The sequence below is a fragment of the Dasypus novemcinctus genome, chromosome 10 (genome assembly GCF_030445035.2).
Source record: "Dasypus novemcinctus isolate mDasNov1 chromosome 10, mDasNov1.1.hap2, whole genome shotgun sequence".
Taxonomy (NCBI): domain Eukaryota; kingdom Metazoa; phylum Chordata; class Mammalia; order Cingulata; family Dasypodidae; genus Dasypus; species Dasypus novemcinctus.
The window spans coordinates 6072898-6091999 of NC_080682.1; the positions used below are offsets into that span (position 1 = coordinate 6072898).

The 19102-nt window shown below is 49.9% G+C and overlaps 2 protein-coding genes across 5 annotated transcripts in view; both read left to right on the forward strand.

The window, feature by feature from the left end:
- Window positions 1–15045, forward strand: part of CPT1A (carnitine palmitoyltransferase 1A) — an 82967-nt gene extending 67922 nt beyond the window's left edge. For all 4 annotated transcript variants that reach the window (XM_071217921.1, XM_058305017.1, XM_004481657.4 and 1 more), the window contains exons 15-19: window positions 9543–9677; window positions 10939–11091; window positions 11759–11872; window positions 12129–12221; window positions 12952–15045. In XM_071217921.1, coding sequence (XP_071074022.1) covers window positions 9543–9677; window positions 10939–11091; window positions 11759–11872; window positions 12129–12221; window positions 12952–13038 — 582 coding nt within the window. In that variant the 3' untranslated portion in view covers window positions 13039–15045. The remainder of the gene's footprint in view (window positions 1–9542; window positions 9678–10938; window positions 11092–11758; window positions 11873–12128; window positions 12222–12951) is intronic.
- A 3082-nt stretch (window positions 15046–18127) lies between these two features.
- The window catches only part of TESMIN (testis expressed metallothionein like protein), a 55614-nt gene continuing 54639 nt past the window's right edge, over window positions 18128–19102 (forward strand). Inside the window, exon 1 of the mRNA XM_012520887.4 lies at window positions 18128–18286. The gene's annotated coding sequence lies outside the window, so the exon portion shown is untranslated. The remainder of the gene's footprint in view (window positions 18287–19102) is intronic.

A 19102-nucleotide genomic window follows, 5' to 3' on the forward strand; every position in this document is an offset into this window, starting at 1 on the left:
CTCATGTGACTTGCTTGTGCCTTCAGGAACCACTCAAGCCCGATCTTGTATATACCACTTCCGCTTTATGATGGAGTGCTGCTGTGCACGCCCTACTTTATGATTTGGTGGGTCAGACAATTCCCAGCTCATGACGGGCAACTCAGGTCTCAGGGTAACTTGATGGCCCATGTTAAGCGTTCAGTCTCCACTAAGGCCCAGGAGCAGGCCAAATGCTGTTTCTCAAGAGGAGAGTAGTTATCTGCAGAGGATGGCAGGGCTTTGCTCCAAAATCCTAAGGGTCTGCATTGTGATTCTCCTACAGGGGCCTGCCAGGGGCTCCAGATGGCATCTCTGTTTGCCATTGAAACTTCCAGCACCATTGGATCTGCTGGATCACATGGCCCAAGTGGTAGTGCAGCTTGCACAGCAGCCTGGACCTGTTGCAGAGCCTCCTCTTGTTCTGGTCCCCAATCAAAACTAGCAGCTTTTCTGGTCACTCAATAAATGGGCTGGAGTAGCACCCCCAAATGAGGAGTGTGTTGTCTCCAAATTCTGAAGAGATCAGTTAAGCACTGTGCCTCTTTTTCGGTCGTTGGAGGGGCCAGATGCAACAGCTTATCCTTCCCTTTAGAATGGATACCTCGACATGCCCCACACCACTAAACACGTAGAAATTTCACTGAGGTGGAAGGACCTGGTATTTTTGTTGGATGTATCGCCCATCCTTTCTCATGCAGATGCCTTACCAGTAAGTCTAGAATCTTTGCTATTTCTTGCTCACTATGTCTTATCAACATATCATCAATATAATGGACCAGTGTGATGTCTTGTGGGAGGAAGAGACGATCAAGGTCCCTGCAGACAATATTATGACATAGGGCTGCAGGGTTGACATACCCCTGACGCAGGTGAAGAAGTACTGCTGGCCTTGCCAGCTGAAAGCAAACTGTTTTTGGTGGTCCTTACTAATGGCGATTGAGAAAAAAGCATTTGCCGGATCAACGGTGCATACCAGGTATCAGGGGATGTGTTGATTTGCTCAAGCAGTGGTGTCACATCTGGGACAGCAGGTGCAATTGGAGTCACCACCTGGTTAAGTTTACGATAATCTACTGTCTTCCTCCAAGATCCATCTGTTTTTGCACAGGCCAAATAGGAGAGTGGAATGGGGATGTGATGGGAATCACCACCCCTGCATCCTTAAAATCCTTGATGGTGGCACTATCTCTGCAATCCCTCCAGGAATCCAGTATTGCTTTTGATTTATTATTTGGCTAGGTAGGGGCAGTTCTAGTGGCTTCCACTTGGCCTTTCCTACTGTAATAACCCTCACTCCACAAGTCAGGGATCCAAAATGGGAATTCTGCCAGTTACTGAATATGTCTATTCCAATAATGCATTCTGGAACTGGGGAAATAACTATAGAATTGGTCTGGAGACCCACTGGATCCACTGTAAGACGGACCTGAACTAAAACTCCATCAATCACCTGACCTCCAAAAGCCCCTACCCTGACTGGTGGACCACAGTGACCTTTTGGGTCTCCTGGAATTAATGTCACTTCTAAGTAAGTGTCTAATAATCCCTAAAATGTCTGATCATTTCCTTTTCCCCTGTGCACAGTTACTCTGGTAAAAGGCTATAGGTCTCCTTGAGGAAAGGTGGGAGGAGGATTAACAGTATAAATTTTTGGCAGTTTAACAGCAGGATCCTTCCCCGAGGAGACCTGACCTTCTCCTTAGTCAAGGGGCTCTGGGTCTGTAATTGTCTCAAGTCCGGGAATTGATTTAAGGGGCCGTGATTCTCTGCGTCTGTAATTCGAGTTAGGGTTTTGTTCACTTGACCTAGCACTCTTCTGCTTATACAAATCCAGAAGAAATTTAGTGGGACGCCCATCTATTTCACTGCTGGGTACCCCGTGATTTGTTAGCCAATGCCATAACTCTATGGAACTCGGACTATTTTGAGTGCTGCTTTGAATCTGCCTTTCATTGCGGTAGCCACGCCCACTTTGTCTTTGGTGATTAACTGCCAACACTTCACTTTTACTGGACCCACGTCCAATCATCCCCATAATGTTTAAGGATTCTAATTCCATCACAGCCCTCCCTACCGTAATATCTGGACTAGAGAGAAGAGCAACCACAGAGCTCTTCAGGGAAGATGGAGTTAGTCTTACAAATTTATTCCTCACAGTCCTGGTTAAAGGTGTGTCCTCTGGATATTCCTGGGGTGGGTGGGCAGGTCTCAAATGGTAAATCCAATCTAGCATTCCAATCTCCCTAGGACTTTGAATTCTCTCTTCTGCTGTATACCAGGGCAAATCAGGCATCTCAACCTCAGACATGCTAGGCCATCTTTTGGTCCATTTTTCTGTCAGCCACCCAAACAAACTGTTAGAGCCCTTTCTAACTCCTCTAGCTACAGCGTTGAATCCAGAATTTCGGCTTAGTGGGTCCATATCAGTAAATTCAGCCTGATGCAACTTTATATCCCTTCCACCATTATCTCATACCCTTAGTATCCATTCCCACACATACTCCCCTGATTTCTGTGTATTTAAGTTGGAAAACTCATGCAGTTATCTCAGAGTATACCTTACTTCCTCATGGGTCACACTTCGTATTTCACCTTTGGGGGCTTGTTGTGATTTTAGTCTAGTATTGAAGACAAGAGGGGTGGTGGGTGGGTAAGGAGGAGGATTAGAAATGCCTTGCGAGCTACTGACCTGAGGGCATTCCTTTGCATTTTCTTCTGGTGAGACAGGATTAATCTCTTCAGGCAGGGCTGGAAGGTAGATTCGTCAGGGCAGGCTGGAGGCTTGGCAGTGCATGCTGGAATTTGACTGGTACCTAACACAGGCCTGGGAGGTGGTCTGGACTCCCTGGGACAGGCCAGAGGCTGGGCAGGGTAGGCTTCAGTTTGGCTGGTACCTGCCCCAGGGCTGGGAGGAATCTGGCCTCCTTGGGGCTGGCCATGGGCAGGTTTACCTGGTAAAGTCTCAGCAGAATTTATGGTTCCAGTGTCCCCACCAATACGATCATCCTCCCATATGTCTCCATCCCAGTCCTCTGGGTTCCACTCCTTTCCAATCAATGCCCTCGCTTTAACTGCAGAAACCCTGCAGCTTGAGATTTGTTTCCTTTGTAACTTTGCTACTTGTACAATGAGAGTCTGAGTTTGGTTCTCAGATACCTCAAGCCCGTTGGCTACAGGAGACAAAGTTTTCTTTCAGAGCACATGGAAACTTTCACATCAGGCATACTGTGTTTAAGTTGCAAATTTGAAGCCTTTAGCTCATCCTTTCGTTTGTAACTGTATCCAGAGTATCTAGGAGGAGCCAGCCAGCCTCTTGACAAAACAAAACTGTTAGGGTGTTGAAAACACTCTCACCCAGATCCTTGCTTTTTATAAGTGTGGAAGTAGGGGAATCCAATGGTAATATTTTGCATATCTCCATTGCCAGCTTGCACCATGGAGTGTTAGCAGCCTCTTCATTATTGTAAAGGGAGTCATTAGTACCGTTGAGTCCAAATGGAGTAGAAAGCCAGTTGCAGAACTCCCAGAACCACCTCTGACATCCCATGTTTGAGACTCTGTTCCTCAAGAACCACCCCTGATACCAAGCTTATTAGTCAGGGTTCTCTAGGGAAACAGAATCAACAGGAGATACCTGTCAATAGTGTGCAATTTTATCAGTCTCTCACATGACCGTGGGGATGCACGAGTCCAGGTTCCACAGGCAGGCTGCAAACCAGGGGCTCTGAGGACAGTCCACTGGAGGTCCTTGATGAGTTTCCGGAAGACATTGGCTATCCAAGACGAGCTGGGAAATTATCTCTGAATGCTGAAATCACTTCCCCTTTTAAGGCATTCAACCGATTGGATAATGCATCACTCATTGCTGTTGGCAATCTCCCTGACTGATGTAGATGTAATCAGATATCTGTATAGCAAGCTCACTGGTGACTAAAGTCCATAAATGTCCTTGTATTACAAGTAACCCAGTGCTTGCTTGACCAATCAACTGGGCATAATTACCTGGTTGAGTTGACATGTTTGCCTAACCATCACAGAAGGCAAGCTCTAGAACCCGTGTCTTTCACCACTGTGCTACTGCTCACCCTGAAAGAAAACCACCAGAAGAAAAAAAATAAAAAATAAAAAGAAAGCCACAGACTAATTTTGCTCATGAATGTAAGTACAAAACCCTAAATACAATATAAACAAATACTGGTATAAGAAAATAACCTCTGGTGATGGGAGGATGGTTTAGTATCAATTAGTGAGTTTGGTAGTATATTAAATCCTATTACTAAGAGAAGAAACAGTCATCTTAAGAGATACTAAAAAGACATTCAAAATTTAACATCCATTCCTGATAACAACTCTACGTAAAGGGGCTCAGGAATAGGGGCTGTTTCTTTAGCATGATAAATACCATTCCTTCTTATAACTGGCATGTTGCTTAAAGGGGACTGCATGATGGGAAGCGGATTTGGCTCAGTGGATGGGGTGTCCACCTGCCACATGGGAGGTCCGAGGTTTGGACCTGGTGCCTCCTGACCCATGTGGTGAGCTGGCTCGTGCGCAAGGAGTGCCGTTCCAAAAAAAGTGGGGGGGAACGCATGAGATAATCCCATTAACCTGGACGGATAAGGATGCTTCCAACAGCTCCACGTTCTTGAATGTTTTTCCAGTAAGTGCAGCCGGACAGGATAATTGGGCAAAAGGAAGACTGGTACGCCTACTCGGGGATGGAGCAGGTGGAAAGGTTTTACAACCAGGAAGCGCACTCAGAAATTCCCAGTGCAGAATTAGCCAAGGACCTATATCCTTCTTAATAGTAATAGCTAAGTTGAAAATAAGATGGAAACTAGAAGCAAAAATTGCAGTTACCCAGGCATTTGTATGTGGAGCAGATGGGACTCTATGAGGAAGGGCCTGGAAGCTGTCCTGAGGGATGTGAAAGACTCCAGGGAATGGAGAGAAGGCCAGAATGTGAATAAAATGGCTCAGCTTCATGAAGAGGCGAATGCTCCTGGTTCATACATTTGATTCAGACACGGCTATGGGCCTAAATAGGATTTCAGGAAAGGAGCTTGACCAATTGATTTTTTTAAGTTCACCTGGAAGAGTTAACATTTGAGAAAAACCAGTAATGTTCTGAAACAGAAAAGTAATAAAGTATGGTTGGAGCAGTGGAGATTGCTCTTTCAAAGCCTAAAATACAGAAACTAGAAAGTTACAATAATTAAAATGGCATAATACTGAGGCAAAAATAGAGCCTTAACATGGTACATAAGGAGTAGTGATAAAAGAGATGTTTAACATCTGTGAGTAATGAGAAAATGGAATTGAGAAAACTGGCTGTGTCATCCCATTTGGACAAAAATAAAGACCCCCAATTGAAAAATGAAATCACAACAGAAATTGGTAACTCACAAGAGAAGAAAAATACAAATGGCTGAAGAATGTATGCCAAAACTTAAATCTTACCAGGAATTTAATCAAAACAAATTAAACAAGATTGAGTTTTTGCCCTTGTAACTGGCAGATTTTTTTAAATTATTTTTTTAAAGATGCTTAAGATTACATAAATAATACATAAAAAATATAGGCGATTCCTACATGCCCTGCTTCCCCACATCTCCCACACTTCCCCACATTAACAACAGCCCTCGTTAGTGTATACATTCGTTGCAGTTGATGTACAGGTTTTGGAGCATTGTCACTAAGCACGGATTACAATTACATTGTAGTTTACACTTTCTTCTACATAATTTTGTAAGTTATGACAAGCTGTGTAATGGCCTGTATCTGTCATTGCAGTATTATTCAGGATAATTCCCAAGTCCTGAAAATGCCCCCGTATTAACACTTGTTTTTCCCTCATGCTGCCCTCAGAACCTCCAGTGACCACTGCCTCGACATTAATGATACAGTTTTTTCTATTGCTAGACTCAGAATGAGTTTATAGTAGAATATCAGTAAGTCTACTTTAGTCCATAGTTCATTCCCCAATCCTGAGGATTCTGGGATGATGATGTTCACTTCACCTCTAACTGAGAAGGGGCTTCAATCTGATAGGTCTGATGGATGGGACTCTGCCGCTTGCAGTTGTAGACTCTCTCGGTTTCTTAGTATGGTGGTTGTCCATCATCACCTCCTTGTTAGTTGTTCTGTGTGAAACCAATGAACTAGAGAGTACGTGTTGAAACTTCATTGGGATTCAGGGCCCACCCGGCACATGGACAGCCCAAAGATTTAAGTCTTTTGGACATACACTGATCAACTCTGGTCCTAATTACAGGTTCAAATAGAGTGACAGAAGAGCCATGTGTAGGGAAATCACAACTGAGTACAGCTCTGTCATACTGGGAAGCATAAATTATGAAGTAGGGCCCACTGGCAAGGCATCTGACTCCTGAGCTAACTGCCCTGACTATAGTGTCTGGATGTCTCCAGAGCTCACAGGAGCCCCACTGTTTGGGGTAGTATCTACTTTGGCATTCAACGAGATCCTGCTGAGACATGCATAAGCATAACCTGTGGGATGACCTCCTGACTCACTTTGAAATCTCTTAGCCATATAAATTCAATTTTCTTTACCTTTTCCCCCTTTTTGTCAAGGTCTTTTTCCAGTTACATTGCTAGTTGATGCTTGATAATAATCCCTCAGTGCCAGGGAGGCCCATCCCCGGGAGTCATGTCCCACATTAGGGGGAAGGTAATGTATTTATATGGTGAGTTTGGCTTAGAGAGAGGCCACATTTGAGCAACAAGGAGGCTCCCAAGAGGTAACTCTTAGGTACCCTGTAATACTAGGCTAGTTTCAATTTCAAGACTAAAGGTTCATAAACACAGTCATCAATATCAAGGGCCTGTCAATGGACCATCCTCCTTTGGCAGGTACTTTTTTTATTCCATGTTGGTGAGATGGACTGAGAGGGATGTTCTGTCACAGCAGTCGATTCTCAACCAGGCATTTCATAAATGGTATGATACACAGCTGAGAAGTCTATCACAAAGGCATAATTGTTTACCTGGCAATTTCTACTTTTAGAATTGTATCCATAAAAAAAGAAAACATACACAAAGATATATTTAAACATGCTGCCTGTAAATAATTGAAACAATCTAAAAAGTCATCAATATGAAATTTGTTAAATTACCGTATTTTCATACAATGGAATATTATATAACAAGGGCAGAGCTTGAGTAGTTGCAACAGAAAGACCATTAAATCACAAGTCTTTGTAGACTTTGTGGGGGCTCCTGCCCCTTAGAGGGGGGCGGGGTCCCCACGACGGCACAGCTGCCCTTGCGGATTGGGGGCCGCGGGCCCCATCTGGCTGAGCGGTGCTGCCGGCGGGACCGGCCCGGCTCTGATGGCACCTGGGACTGTCACGCCAGTGTTTGGAGCGTGTGCCAGGAGGTCTTCTGGGTGATGTTGTAGAAGTGCGGGCATGGTGCTTGGCTGCCTGCCAGCTGACATGGTGAGGATGACTTCAAGTAAACCATGGCGCCCTGTTTTTCAAGTGAGCCTTTATTAAACACTGAAATACAGAACGTAGACTTTTCCCTTGGGTCCTTCCCCCCTCCCCGCCTCCTTTCCCTCCTTCCCCACTCTTTCTTCTGATGATCCCCCTGGAAATGCCCGTGCTGAGGAAGGAAGCAGTTCTCTGAAAGGGCTATTTTATAAATGGCCCGGGCCCTCGTTCTCACCCCGTTTGCCCCAGAATAGAACAAGGTCATAGAGTTCCCTTGGGCTCCATCCCAGGAAACGGAATGACCTGTGGATCACAGGACAAGGGTCAGGAATTGGCGGGTCTTTGTGCTGGACCTCGAGGGCCCCCCTGGGAACCCCAATGGCAGGAAACCAGAGGCTGGAGATGGAGTCCTGCCCCTGGAGGGCTCTTCACACCTCCCTGCCCTGCTGCCTGCACCCTGCTCCCCGTGCCCAGTGGCCCGCGCCCTGCTCCCTGCACCCAGCGGCCCGCGCTCTGCTGCCCTGTGCCCTGCTGCCCGCGCCCTGGCTGCCTCGCGGCCTTCTGCCCGCACCCGGCTGCCCGCGCCCTGCTCCCTGCGCCCTGCTCCCTGTGCCCTGGTGGCCCGCACCCTGCACCCCACACCCTGGCTGCCCTGCGCCTTTCTCCCCGCACCCTGGCTGTCCTGCGCCCTGCTCTCCGCACCCTGCTGCCCTGCGCCCTGGCTGCCCTGCACCCTGCTCCCCCTGGCTGCCCGTGCCGAGCTGCAGCTGTGGGCAGAGGCTGCGGCAGGGGACCCCTCGTGCACCATCCCCTGTCCTAAGAGGCACCTAATGCCCAGCGACTGGGGCGTCCTCGGCCTCCCAACCCTGCCCTGGGGTGTGCCTTGTGCCAGCGGGCCCTTCACCCTGACTTCCAGGGTGCGCCCTTCCTCCTCGGGCCCTGCGCGTCTCGTGGTGTGAGCTGGAGGCCCGCCTGTGCTGGGCCCCAGTGGCCCTCGGTCAGTCCCCAGACCCCGGCCCGGCTGCCCGGCGGCCGGGTGCATGGCTCTCGACTCCCCCCTTGCCACGCCTCTCCTGGAGCTAGGGACAGCGTCAGCCCACTGCAGGCTGTCCTCCAGACGCTGGCCGCTCTGTCACCCTGGGGTCCCAGGAGACCCCTCTCTGTCCTTCCAGCTGCTGCCACTCCCCCGAGCCTGGCCTTCTCTCCTGGCCCCCTGGTTCCCTCCAGCCCCCAAGGCCAGCGATCCTGGGCCCCCCTGGAGCATCCACTCTCTTCCTTCCCCTCTGCCCTTCCATGCCCCTTTGCTCCTCACTGGGCATAGAGTCCAGCCCTGTGATGGTCACCCCGATTCTCTGCTTCGTGGCAGGCAGGGCGCACCACCTCGGTTCAGTCGGTGCCCATTGTGAAAGCCTCTCACGCTGCCAGTGTCCAGCAGGCCCCCGGGCCCCCACTCCTCTGCTCCCCTAAATGCCCATCCCATGCTTCCGGCGCCTGCCACATCCTCCTCTCAGCCTCACTTTTCCTTAGGAATTGGAAGCCTTCAGGAGAGGCCTCCCACCTGCCAGCCCTCCTGCGGCCGCTCTCTCCAGCCCCGTTTTCCCTTCTGTCTGACAAGGCCCCTCTCTGTGCTGCGGACCCCCTGCCTGTGCCCTGGCCCCCCTTCCCACTGCCCTGTACAGACCGGCCTCTTGCCCTGCCCCCCCCCCTCTCTCTCGCAGCCCCGGCAGTTCCTTCTCTGCTGGAGCGTTCTCGCTGTCCTCCCAACGTGAGCGCGTCTCCTGTTAATCCAGGTTAGGCTCTGTTCAAGGGAAGAATGCTGAGGTGTGTGCAATGCAGGAAATCGTGTGATCGGCTGCTCTTGCATCTTGAAACACAAACCTGGGCTGCCCGGAAACCACGCCCCGCCCTTCCCAAAGCCGCCGCCACCTCTGCCTGCCATCTAAGCGCAGACCGTAACCAAAGACTAATAATGGTGACTTTTCCTTGCTGACCTTGACTGATCATGTCTTAGACTTTAGGTTGTGTCCTCCAGCCCTGCCCTGTGATAAAATGCTGCTCCTTTCCTAGGACATGGGCAAATTTTGCCTGACATACGAAGCTTCCATGACCCGGCTCTTCCGTGAAGGCAGGACGGAGACCGTTCGCTCTTGCACCCTGGAGTCCTGCGACTTCGTGCGCGCCATGGTGGACCCCACGCAGACGGTAAGGATGCCTGACAAATTGCAACAACGGCGCACTTCACGCCGTTGGAGGAGGAACCTTGGGATGGGCGTTGCCTTCCATAATCCCAGCGCACACGTGCCGCCCACACCGAGGACGTATTCCACGTTTGCTTTCTTCCACCTCTCTCAAGGGACCAGAAAATACTAAAAAGTAAGAGGGCGGTGTGCAAAGAATATCCCAGGATAGGTCTGTGTCGTCATGTAATTCCTGCAAGTCAGATGGTACTTACCGATAGGCTTTAGGTCAGAATAACCGACAGCAGGTGAGGGAAGGAGCAGGAAATAGGTGCTGAGGACAAGTCCCCAGTGGTTGGAATCTAGGTTAGGGAACGACAAGCATCCTTGGCAGCCCACGGCCCATCACGGGGCCCCGGCTCTGTGCCAAGGGTGTTCCATACGCCGTCTTTGAAATCCAGGTAGTCCTGTTAGTGCAGTTTCACAGATAAGGAAACAGAGACTCAGGTGACTTTAGCAAATTCCCGGGCCACACGACTCTGGCCACGGCCATGCCCAGCTCCACGGGATGCCACGCCATGGGCGCTTGCCGCCAGCTGACTAGGGAGACGCGGGCCAGGGCTCTCTCCTCTGCGGGGCACCTCCATGGGGAGGGAAATCCGTGGGTGTCCTGACCCGTGTGGCTCTAGTCTATTAGAGGCTTTCCAAAACAGACTTGAAGGCCAGGTCTCCAGCGGGGCCACAGAACTCCCCTTCCCGTTGAGGCACTTAACCCCGATTCTGTGATTCACTTAACGGAGCTGAAAGGAGCCTGCAGTGGCCTATTTGGGGTCAGACTTAAAGCCCCAGAAGTACTGTCTGAGTGGAGGTGCTAGCCATGCCTCTTCAGAGGATTATCCATCATGCACGGCAACCCCAAGAGCTTCATTTTCAGACAGTGAGGATTTGAGGCTCATGCAACCTGTTGAGACGGGAGCTTTCCCACCTACTTTGTGATCTCATTTGTGTAAAAGGTGAAATAACGCCAGTCGGGCCACACGGAGACCCAGCAAGTGTCTCTCCAACAGTGACCCCTCTGCAGCCTCTGGGACCCAGGTCAGCATGTCCACCGGCTGGTTGGGCTTCTGGCCAGGATGCAGGGGCGGCCTCCTGGTCTACCTCCCTGGTGGACCCAGTGGCTTCCTTTTGAGGCTGCTGTAGCAGAAAAGGCCCCAGGACTTTTGTTTAGATCCATCCAGCATGGCTCAAAGGTCCAGTGCATTTCATGCCTGTTGGTTGTTATTCAGGTTGAGCAGAGGCTGAAACTGCTCAAGATTGCCTCTGAGAAGCATCAGCTGCTGTGCCGCCTGGCGATGGTCGGCTCCGGAATCGATCGTCATCTTTTCTGCCTCTATGTGGTGTCCAAATACCTAGCTGTGGATTCCCCTTTCCTTAAGGAAGTAAGTTGCTTCTTCTCATGAGGGTTCAGCCGAGCTCACTGGCTGAGTCAGTAAACACTGCAGCCTTGCCAGTTGGAGCAGACATACAAAGGGGGTCTTTGGGCATTGCTTAATCAAATTGGGAATTTTGAACTGTTGGATTTACCCTCCTGAACTTAATAGACGTAAATAACCTCGAGAACATAGATAGCTGTAAAATGTATAAAAGTAATTAAGTGATGTGTAGTGTATTTATCATTTTTGTTTTTAATTGAAAGTTTATAAAATTTAATTTTTAGTGATGGCTATATTTAACAACAGCCTAAAAAATTCCTGAAAATTGAATAGGCAGATCAAAGGACCTGGTACGGGTGGGCTCCAGCACAGCGCTGCCTCCATCCCAAATCTTACTGCGAATGTATCTGCCACTGTTTTTGTTTGAGATGCTGATAGCTGCTCTGCGCGCCGTCCCAACATCCTCACCTGTTCTATGCCCGCTCTGCAGATGTATGGCCCCAAACTCGCAAGGTCTTTGGGGATGTAGACCTTTTGTGTCTAAACCATCAGAAGACAAAGCCAACTTTTTCTTCTTTTCGTAGCAGGCTTCTCAGTCACCAAAGAACTCAGGGTTTAGAAAACGTGCCTTTCAGACAGTTCCTGATTCTTCCGTCCTTCTTTTACTCAATAGGTTTTATCTGAACCTTGGAGATTGTCAACCAGCCAAACCCCTCAGCAGCAGGTGGAGCTGTTTGACTTGGAGAGAAATCCAGAGTACGTGTCCAGTGGAGGCGGCTTTGGACCGGTAAGTGCAGCGGGGCGGGCTGTACAGAACACACCTGCCAGTCCCAGGGCCCAGGCTGCCCATCCACCTCCTGCCCCTGCCCAGGCCGATCTCAGTTCCAAGCTTTCCTCATAACAATGCTTGTGAACCAGTACAGAGGAATTCCTGCTGACGGCCCATAACGGTGATAGTGGCAGCCTTGGACTCAAAATGTTAGAAAGTCCCTTTCATCTCTCATTTCCCAACGTTAAAATTCAACATATTTTTTGCTGCACAGGTTGCTGATGACGGCTATGGGGTGTCATACATTCTTGTGGGAGAGAACCTCATCAATTTCCATATATCTTCCAAGTTTTCTTGCCCTGAGACTGTAAGTCCCCTTTTCTAAAGATGGGGTATTTTCACTTTTGTCTTTTTTAAGGGTAGCACACCCTTTATGGGACATAAAACTTCAGTGATCTACTTTTACTTGGTTTGGGCATTCTGAAATAAATGAATTTCAAAATTCTCTTAGCCTCCCTCGTTTTAAAGAAATATATCTTGTTTGAAAATGTTTGTCTTCTCTGACAGCACTTGTTTTAAATCTTAAATGTCGGAGTGCTTCTGTAACATTTTGACTTTCTCTAACACTTGGAGGGTGGACCGAGAATAGTGAGCACATGTTCAGAAATATCAATACACTGCAGCCAGGGTGGGGGGTGGGGCTGAAGTGTCCTTTTGCGAGTGGAACGTGTAACCACTTCATAATATGACACATTTAACCCTTTTCCACATTATGCATAACCTGACAGTCAGTGTCAAGTTCACTGTTAACAGAAACAAGTGCAGTTCATTGACTTGCCGTGTTTTATGTAATGCTGTAATTAACAGCATTACGTAAAATCTGAGGGAAAGCCTCAGATTAAAGACACACCCACACAAACACAAAAATGCAAACTCTTGTTACCCCAAATATTTCTCCAGGATGTGTAAGTTAATGAAACAATCATTAAGGAATGTTAATTATTTGAATCAGGATAAGAATGGAAAGGCTGGGGATGTGGGAATTTCCATGTTTTAATGCGTTTTTTGTTTTTGGTTTTTGTTTTTTAAAACAAAAGGATTCTCATCGCTTCGGGAGGCAACTGAAACAGGCAATGTTCGACATCATCAGTTTGTATGGCATCAGTTCTAATTCCAAAAAGTAATTCCCTTAGAGCTACTATGAAGGAAAATGAACTCTTCTAATGCAAACCAAATGAAAAAAACAAAACAAAAATCGTGTTAATCCTGATGGTAGGTCAGGATGAAAAATTGCTCTTTAAAAACTCAGACTTTTCCTTCCATAAAGGGGATGATGGTGTTTTTGTTTTCCTAGAACAGTAGGGTCCACCGTATGAGATGTATTACTTCCAGGTATACCCTAACTTCATGAGCATTTGATAAAGTCCCCCTAAAGTCTTTGTGTTGGCTTGTACTTATGAAGGGATCAAAATATTGTTGAATTAATTAGTGGAGTTGTAACTTCCCATGTATTGGAAAAGAAAATGGCTTGTTTCCTCAGCCGTGAGCAAACACCTGGTACCGAAGGGCATTTAACGATTAGAGCAGCATTTATTTTGTTCAAAGAAGAAAGTGTTGTTCAGATTGGCGGTGTTAACGATTACAGCTAACCTTTGTGTAATGCACTAACTGAGAATGCTGTGCTTTTGGAAACAGGACCTTGCGCCTGTGGCTAGCTGCATTGTTGTCAGGTTTGGCAGTCTGTTTTTGCCTCTCCGTGTTTTGAGCAAGTAGAATGCCCCATCTCTAGGCTTGCCCATATTCAAAAACCCAGTGCCTTAAAAACGAAAGTCCCAGATGCCAGGGAGACTAGAGGAAAGAATTCTTTATTTCTGTAAAGTCTTTAGGCTGAATTTTATATTACTCCCGTCCCAATTTGACTGAGTCTGGATGCCCTGAAATAGAACTTTTTCCTCTGTTTTCCCCGACCACAGAAAGTCCAGCCCCCTATGAGGGTAGCTGGACTGGGGTCCTCCAACTGGAATGCCTTCCCTTCATAATTAGGCCACAAACTGCCCCGTCGTAGAGACAGGGAGCAAGGGATGATGGCCAAATGTTATGTGTGGGGGACTTCCCTGAAGAATGAAACATAGTATGTGCCCAAAGGGATGGTAGGAAGAACTTGACATTGGCCCCTGAGGGCAAACGCAGGATGGTCAGGCCAGCCCGGCTTCCTTCTCCGTCCTCCCCTAATTCCGAAGAAGATGGGGTGGTAGCAACAATACGGAAACAACTTTGCGATCTTGCGAGTTGTGGGTGCTGGGTTGCCACCCAGCCTGTCCTCGCAATCAGAGTGCCTTTGTCGAAAGCCTGTCCGACCAAAAAGCAGTTATGCGCTGAGTCATCTTCAGTATTTCATACAAAAACCAAGTATCCCACTGCCTTGGAGCTGTCACGACACGCTTAATGGTCCCCCTTTTAATTCTGTGTTTACTTTTGTGACCACTTTGTTCCTTTCGGGCTCGCCTCCTCGAGAATTCTGCACTCCAGGAACACAGAAACAAGGGCTGGAATGCGAAGGAGAGGAAGGCGCTTGCATATTTTATGTATATTTTGTAACGTTAAACATCCCACCTAAATGGGCCAAAGATTTTTTTTTCCTCTTAAAAATCATAAGAAATGTAAACGAAAGACCAAAAAAAACACAAAAAACAAACATACCAACAACAGTAACGAAACCTCCTAATCGTCCGTGGCCTATGATCAAGGAGCTGTGGGGGAAAATGGAAAAGCCTGTCTGCCGAGGGCGCGAGTGGCCTCCACCCTCCAGCACTGCGGTCGTGCAGTGCCGCCCACGTCACTGTCACCGAGCTGTGGTATCGTGTTCACACTCGGGCATATTTGGGCTCGCCTCTCAGGTTGTAACTGTTTCCAGTGTAGTTGTTAGTTACTCAGCACAGTTATCAATACAATTTTATACTCCTTAAAAGAAGGAAGAGAGTTTTTACTGTGTATGTCGAAAGAGGGAGGTAAGAGTATTATGTATTTAATTTAATTTGGAACAAATCGCAGTCTTCACGGAGCTGTGGTTTGCCTTTATTGCGGACTGTCCATTGCATGTAAATACAACATGCTCTCTAGGATGTAAATCTTAGGAATGTAGAGTGTGAATTAGGTTATCATGAATAAAACATTAACCCGGATCTACTACAGCATCTGTCTCTGTCTGTTTTATTATACATAATAAGGCGGTTGTAAGTCAGTGCACCTTGGAGCCAGCTCAGGCCGGGGTCAAAGGTGAGAGGCCAGGGTACACAGAACAGGCGTCTGAGCAACGAGAGGGCCTCGCTAGGCTCGTGCCTCGACCCAGAAGAGCCGCTTCCAGTAAGACCCAGTGATTTTCACTCAATACTCATTTATTCATCCCTTCCCTTGCCCCTGTGCTCAGAATGGGCCTGGCACATAGTAGGTGCTCAGTAAATGTATAATAGGCCTATGGAGGAATTTGACCCTCCACAGCTTTTATTGTGTGCATGCTGCATGCAGAGCTCTATTCAGAGCACTGGAGCACAGCTAGTGATGGGCCAGGTTCCGGCTCAGGCTGCTCAACTTCCTGCGGGAAGAAGCCGGAGACCAAACCAACCAATCCAGGGGTCTGGTCTTTTTTTTCTTTTTTAAAGATTTATTTATTTCTGTTCCCTCTCCCCCGTTGTCTGCTCTCTGCATCCATTTCCTGTGTGTTCTTCTGTGTCCGCTTGTATTCTCATCAGGTGGTGCTGAGAATCTGTGTCTCTTTTTCTGTTGCATCATCTTGCTGCGCCAGCTCTGTGTGTGTGGCACCACTCCTGGGCAGGCTGCGATTTTGTGGGGGGTGGCTCTCCTTTGCATGGGGGCTACTCCTTGCGCAGGGGGCAGGCACCCTTACACGGGGACATCCCTGTGTGGGCCAGCACTCCTTGCATGCAGCAGCACTGCGTGTGGGCCAACTCACCACTTGAGCCAGGAGGCCCTGGGCATCGAACCCTGGACTTCCTATATGGTAGGCAGACGCTCTATCTGTTGAGCCACATCTGCTTCCCTGAGGGTCTGGTCTTAATGAGAGAACCGGGTGGGGGTGGAGGGGGTACCTGGCAGGGGGAGGGCTGATTTAGAAGGGGTTTGAGCTGAGACTGAGCGGTCCAGTGGGGCTGCAAATGCACTGGGGACAGCCAGCACGGAGGTCTGGGCCTTCGCTGCTGAGTCACATGCGGCCCCCACAGGTGACTGCCCACGGGAAGGGCTGCCTGGCGCGTGGGAGCTGCTCCGTGAATGGTGTGAGGTGGACCAGCGGTGGAACCTTGCGGGCTGATGCCCTTGGCAGCTGTTTTGGGTGCCTGTTTCCCGTTCATGAGCTGCCTGCTCCAGCTGGGTGATTTGGGAAGCCCGAGTTGACTTCTTCATCCCGCCCATGAATGCCATTGGGTTCTGTGATTGGACCATTCCAGCCATGAAATTAAACTGCTTACATGGACATATGCACTCAAGGACACAGGAAAGGGGCTGAAAAGGTAACACTGGCTCCCTTCTTTGAGAGCTGGCATGACAGGGGAGGGTGCTCAATGCAACTTCAGTTTTATCTATAATTATTTTACTAAGGGAATTTATATAGCATGTAATTAAGAAAAGCTATCCCAATTTGAATCCGGAAAGCCACTAGAGGTTTCTTTCTATGGAATCCTACCCTACAGATGGGGCAACAGGTCCAGACTGCCCAGGAGCCAGGAGGCGGTGGTGCTGGGGAAATGAACAGGTTTGCTGGGTTCGGCTCCATGTTGCGGAGGTAAGCTCCCGAGGAATGGACGACATCTCAAGTCAGGTAGGTTTGTGATTTGATCAGTGGTTACCTGGAATATACTGTAGGTCATGGCCATGCCAGGAAGATTCCAACAGTGAGATCTTAAGGGTTGTCAACTCATGTTTTGGAATAATTTGTCAGATAAAATCCTAGCCATGTTCTTGAGTGCCTTAAAACTGCCAGTCCAAATTTAGGAATTGTCACCTGGGCAAAATTTTCATAGGATTTTTTGAGTGGTAGAGTACATGGTGCAGCTATGTCTTGGTTATACTGTTTGACCTAGAAAGGTAGTTTTGAAAATAAATAGAAAGCTGATGTTATACATTTTTATTTTATCCAAACATGACTTGTACACGGAAACAAAGTACCTTAGAGCTAAGCGCAAATTTCCCCTTAACCACAAAGCCCCCCACTCCCATTTCCCAGAACTCTCTTTGAATGCTACCTTGTTAGAAATTTGTAGGTTACAGCTACACCTCTAAATAATGTTTTGCCCCACCCTTTTTTAAAATTTGAAGTTCAAATCAACAGCCAATAATGTCTTTTTAACAAATCAATTTTACTGATACATATTAATAAAGCATCCAGTTCATCCAAAGTGTACAATCAGTGGTATGTGGTATAATCACATAGTTAAGCATTCATCACTTCAGTCATTATTACAGCATTTTCATTATTTCCATAATAATAAGGCCCTCTTCTTGATTAAACAGTGGCAATGCCTCCTGGCTTCTGCTTGTGTGAAAGATGGATTTAGCTGACTCCCCACCCAAAGTTCGAGAGTTTTATTAATGTCGGTTGTCCCTTTTATTTCTTGATCAGTCATCCCCTTCCCAGAAAAATTAGACTTTATATTCCATTAGGACGCCCAGTTTTCAGTTACAAAATTTCAGTCTGGCACCTGAGATACGCAGTGCATGTGCGGCTGGGGATTCGCAGGTGCACGCCCCTGTGCACAGGTGCCTCCGTTTCCTGGGAACAGCAAGTACCCAGGTTTGGGCCTTTCAAGCTGAGCCGCCAGCGGCCTGCCCCACGGTCGCCAGACCCCGCCTTACTGCCATCTGGCCCCGCCCAGCCCCGCCCCACTGTCGCCCGGCCCCGCCCCGATCCCGGTCTGCTCCCCAGACCCCTCCGGATCCGTTGCTCAACCGCAGCCCCGCTCCCCTAGCGGGCACCGGGTCCCGCCCAACCATAGCCTGGCCTCGTGGGTCACGCGCTGCTCCCCGGAAGGGGCAGGTCTCACTCCGGCCCCGCCCCTTTACCTGCCTGCTTCAACCCGGGATCCGACCGGCCCCGGCCGCCACGCCCACGCCCCGCCGGCCCCTCCCCTGCCTGCTTCTACCCGGGCTCTACACGGCTCCCGGCCGCCCGGCCCACGCCCCGCTGGCCCCGCCCCTTCCCCTGCCTGCTCCGCCCCCAGATCGGCACGGCCCCGCCCACGCCCCGGCCCCGCCCCCGCCCCCTCGCCAACCGCCAACGGTCGCAGACGCGCAGCAGCCGCGTTCGCGATCTCGCCCGCCCCGGCGTGTCGCTCTGAGGAGGCCGGTCGAGGCACCCCTTCCGGTGCCCGAGCCCCCGGCCCTGTCGGGCCTCCCCGCAGCCCCGAGCCCGGCCTCAAGGTTTGTAGGCGGGGACGAGTGGCAGTGAGACCCAAGGACCCCCGGCGGCCGGTGGGACCCTCTCCCCTGGGGTGGCGTTGGCAACCCCCAGTGGGCCTACCTGCATGGCGGAACCCCCTGACCAGACCCCTGGGCTGTGGGACACCCCCTCCCCCGCGCCCCTGGGTGGAACCACCTGGCCAGATGTCCTGGGCGGTGGACCCCTGGGCAGTCACACACGACCGTGGGAGCCCCTGGCTAAGCCCCCGGGCGATGGGACCCCCAGTCAATCACACAGGACGGTGGGACCCCTGGTCAATCACACAGGACCATGGGACCCCCCGGGCGGTGGGACCCTCAGTCAGTCACACAGGACCGTGGGAGCCCCTGGCTGAGCCCCCTGGGCGGTGCGACCCCTGGTCAGTCACATAGGACCATGGTACCCCCCGGGCGGTGGGACCCCTGGTCAATCACACAGGACCGTGGGAGCCCCTGGCTGAGCCCCCTGGGCGGTGGGACCCCCGGTCAATCACAAAGGACCGTGGGACCCCCTGGGCGGTGGGACCCTCAGTCACAGAGGACTGTGGGAGCCCCTGGGCGGTGGGACCCCCGGACAGTCACAAAGGACCATGGGACCCCCCAGGCGGTGGGACCCTTGGTCAATCACACAGGACAGAGGGAGCCCTGGTCAGTCACACAGGACCGTGGGAGCCCCTGGCTGAGCCCCCTGGGCAGTGGGACCCCCTGGGTGGTGGGACCCTCGGTCAGTCACACAGGACCGTGGGAGCCCCTGGGCGGTGGGACCCCCGGACTGTCACACAGGACCACGGGAGCCCC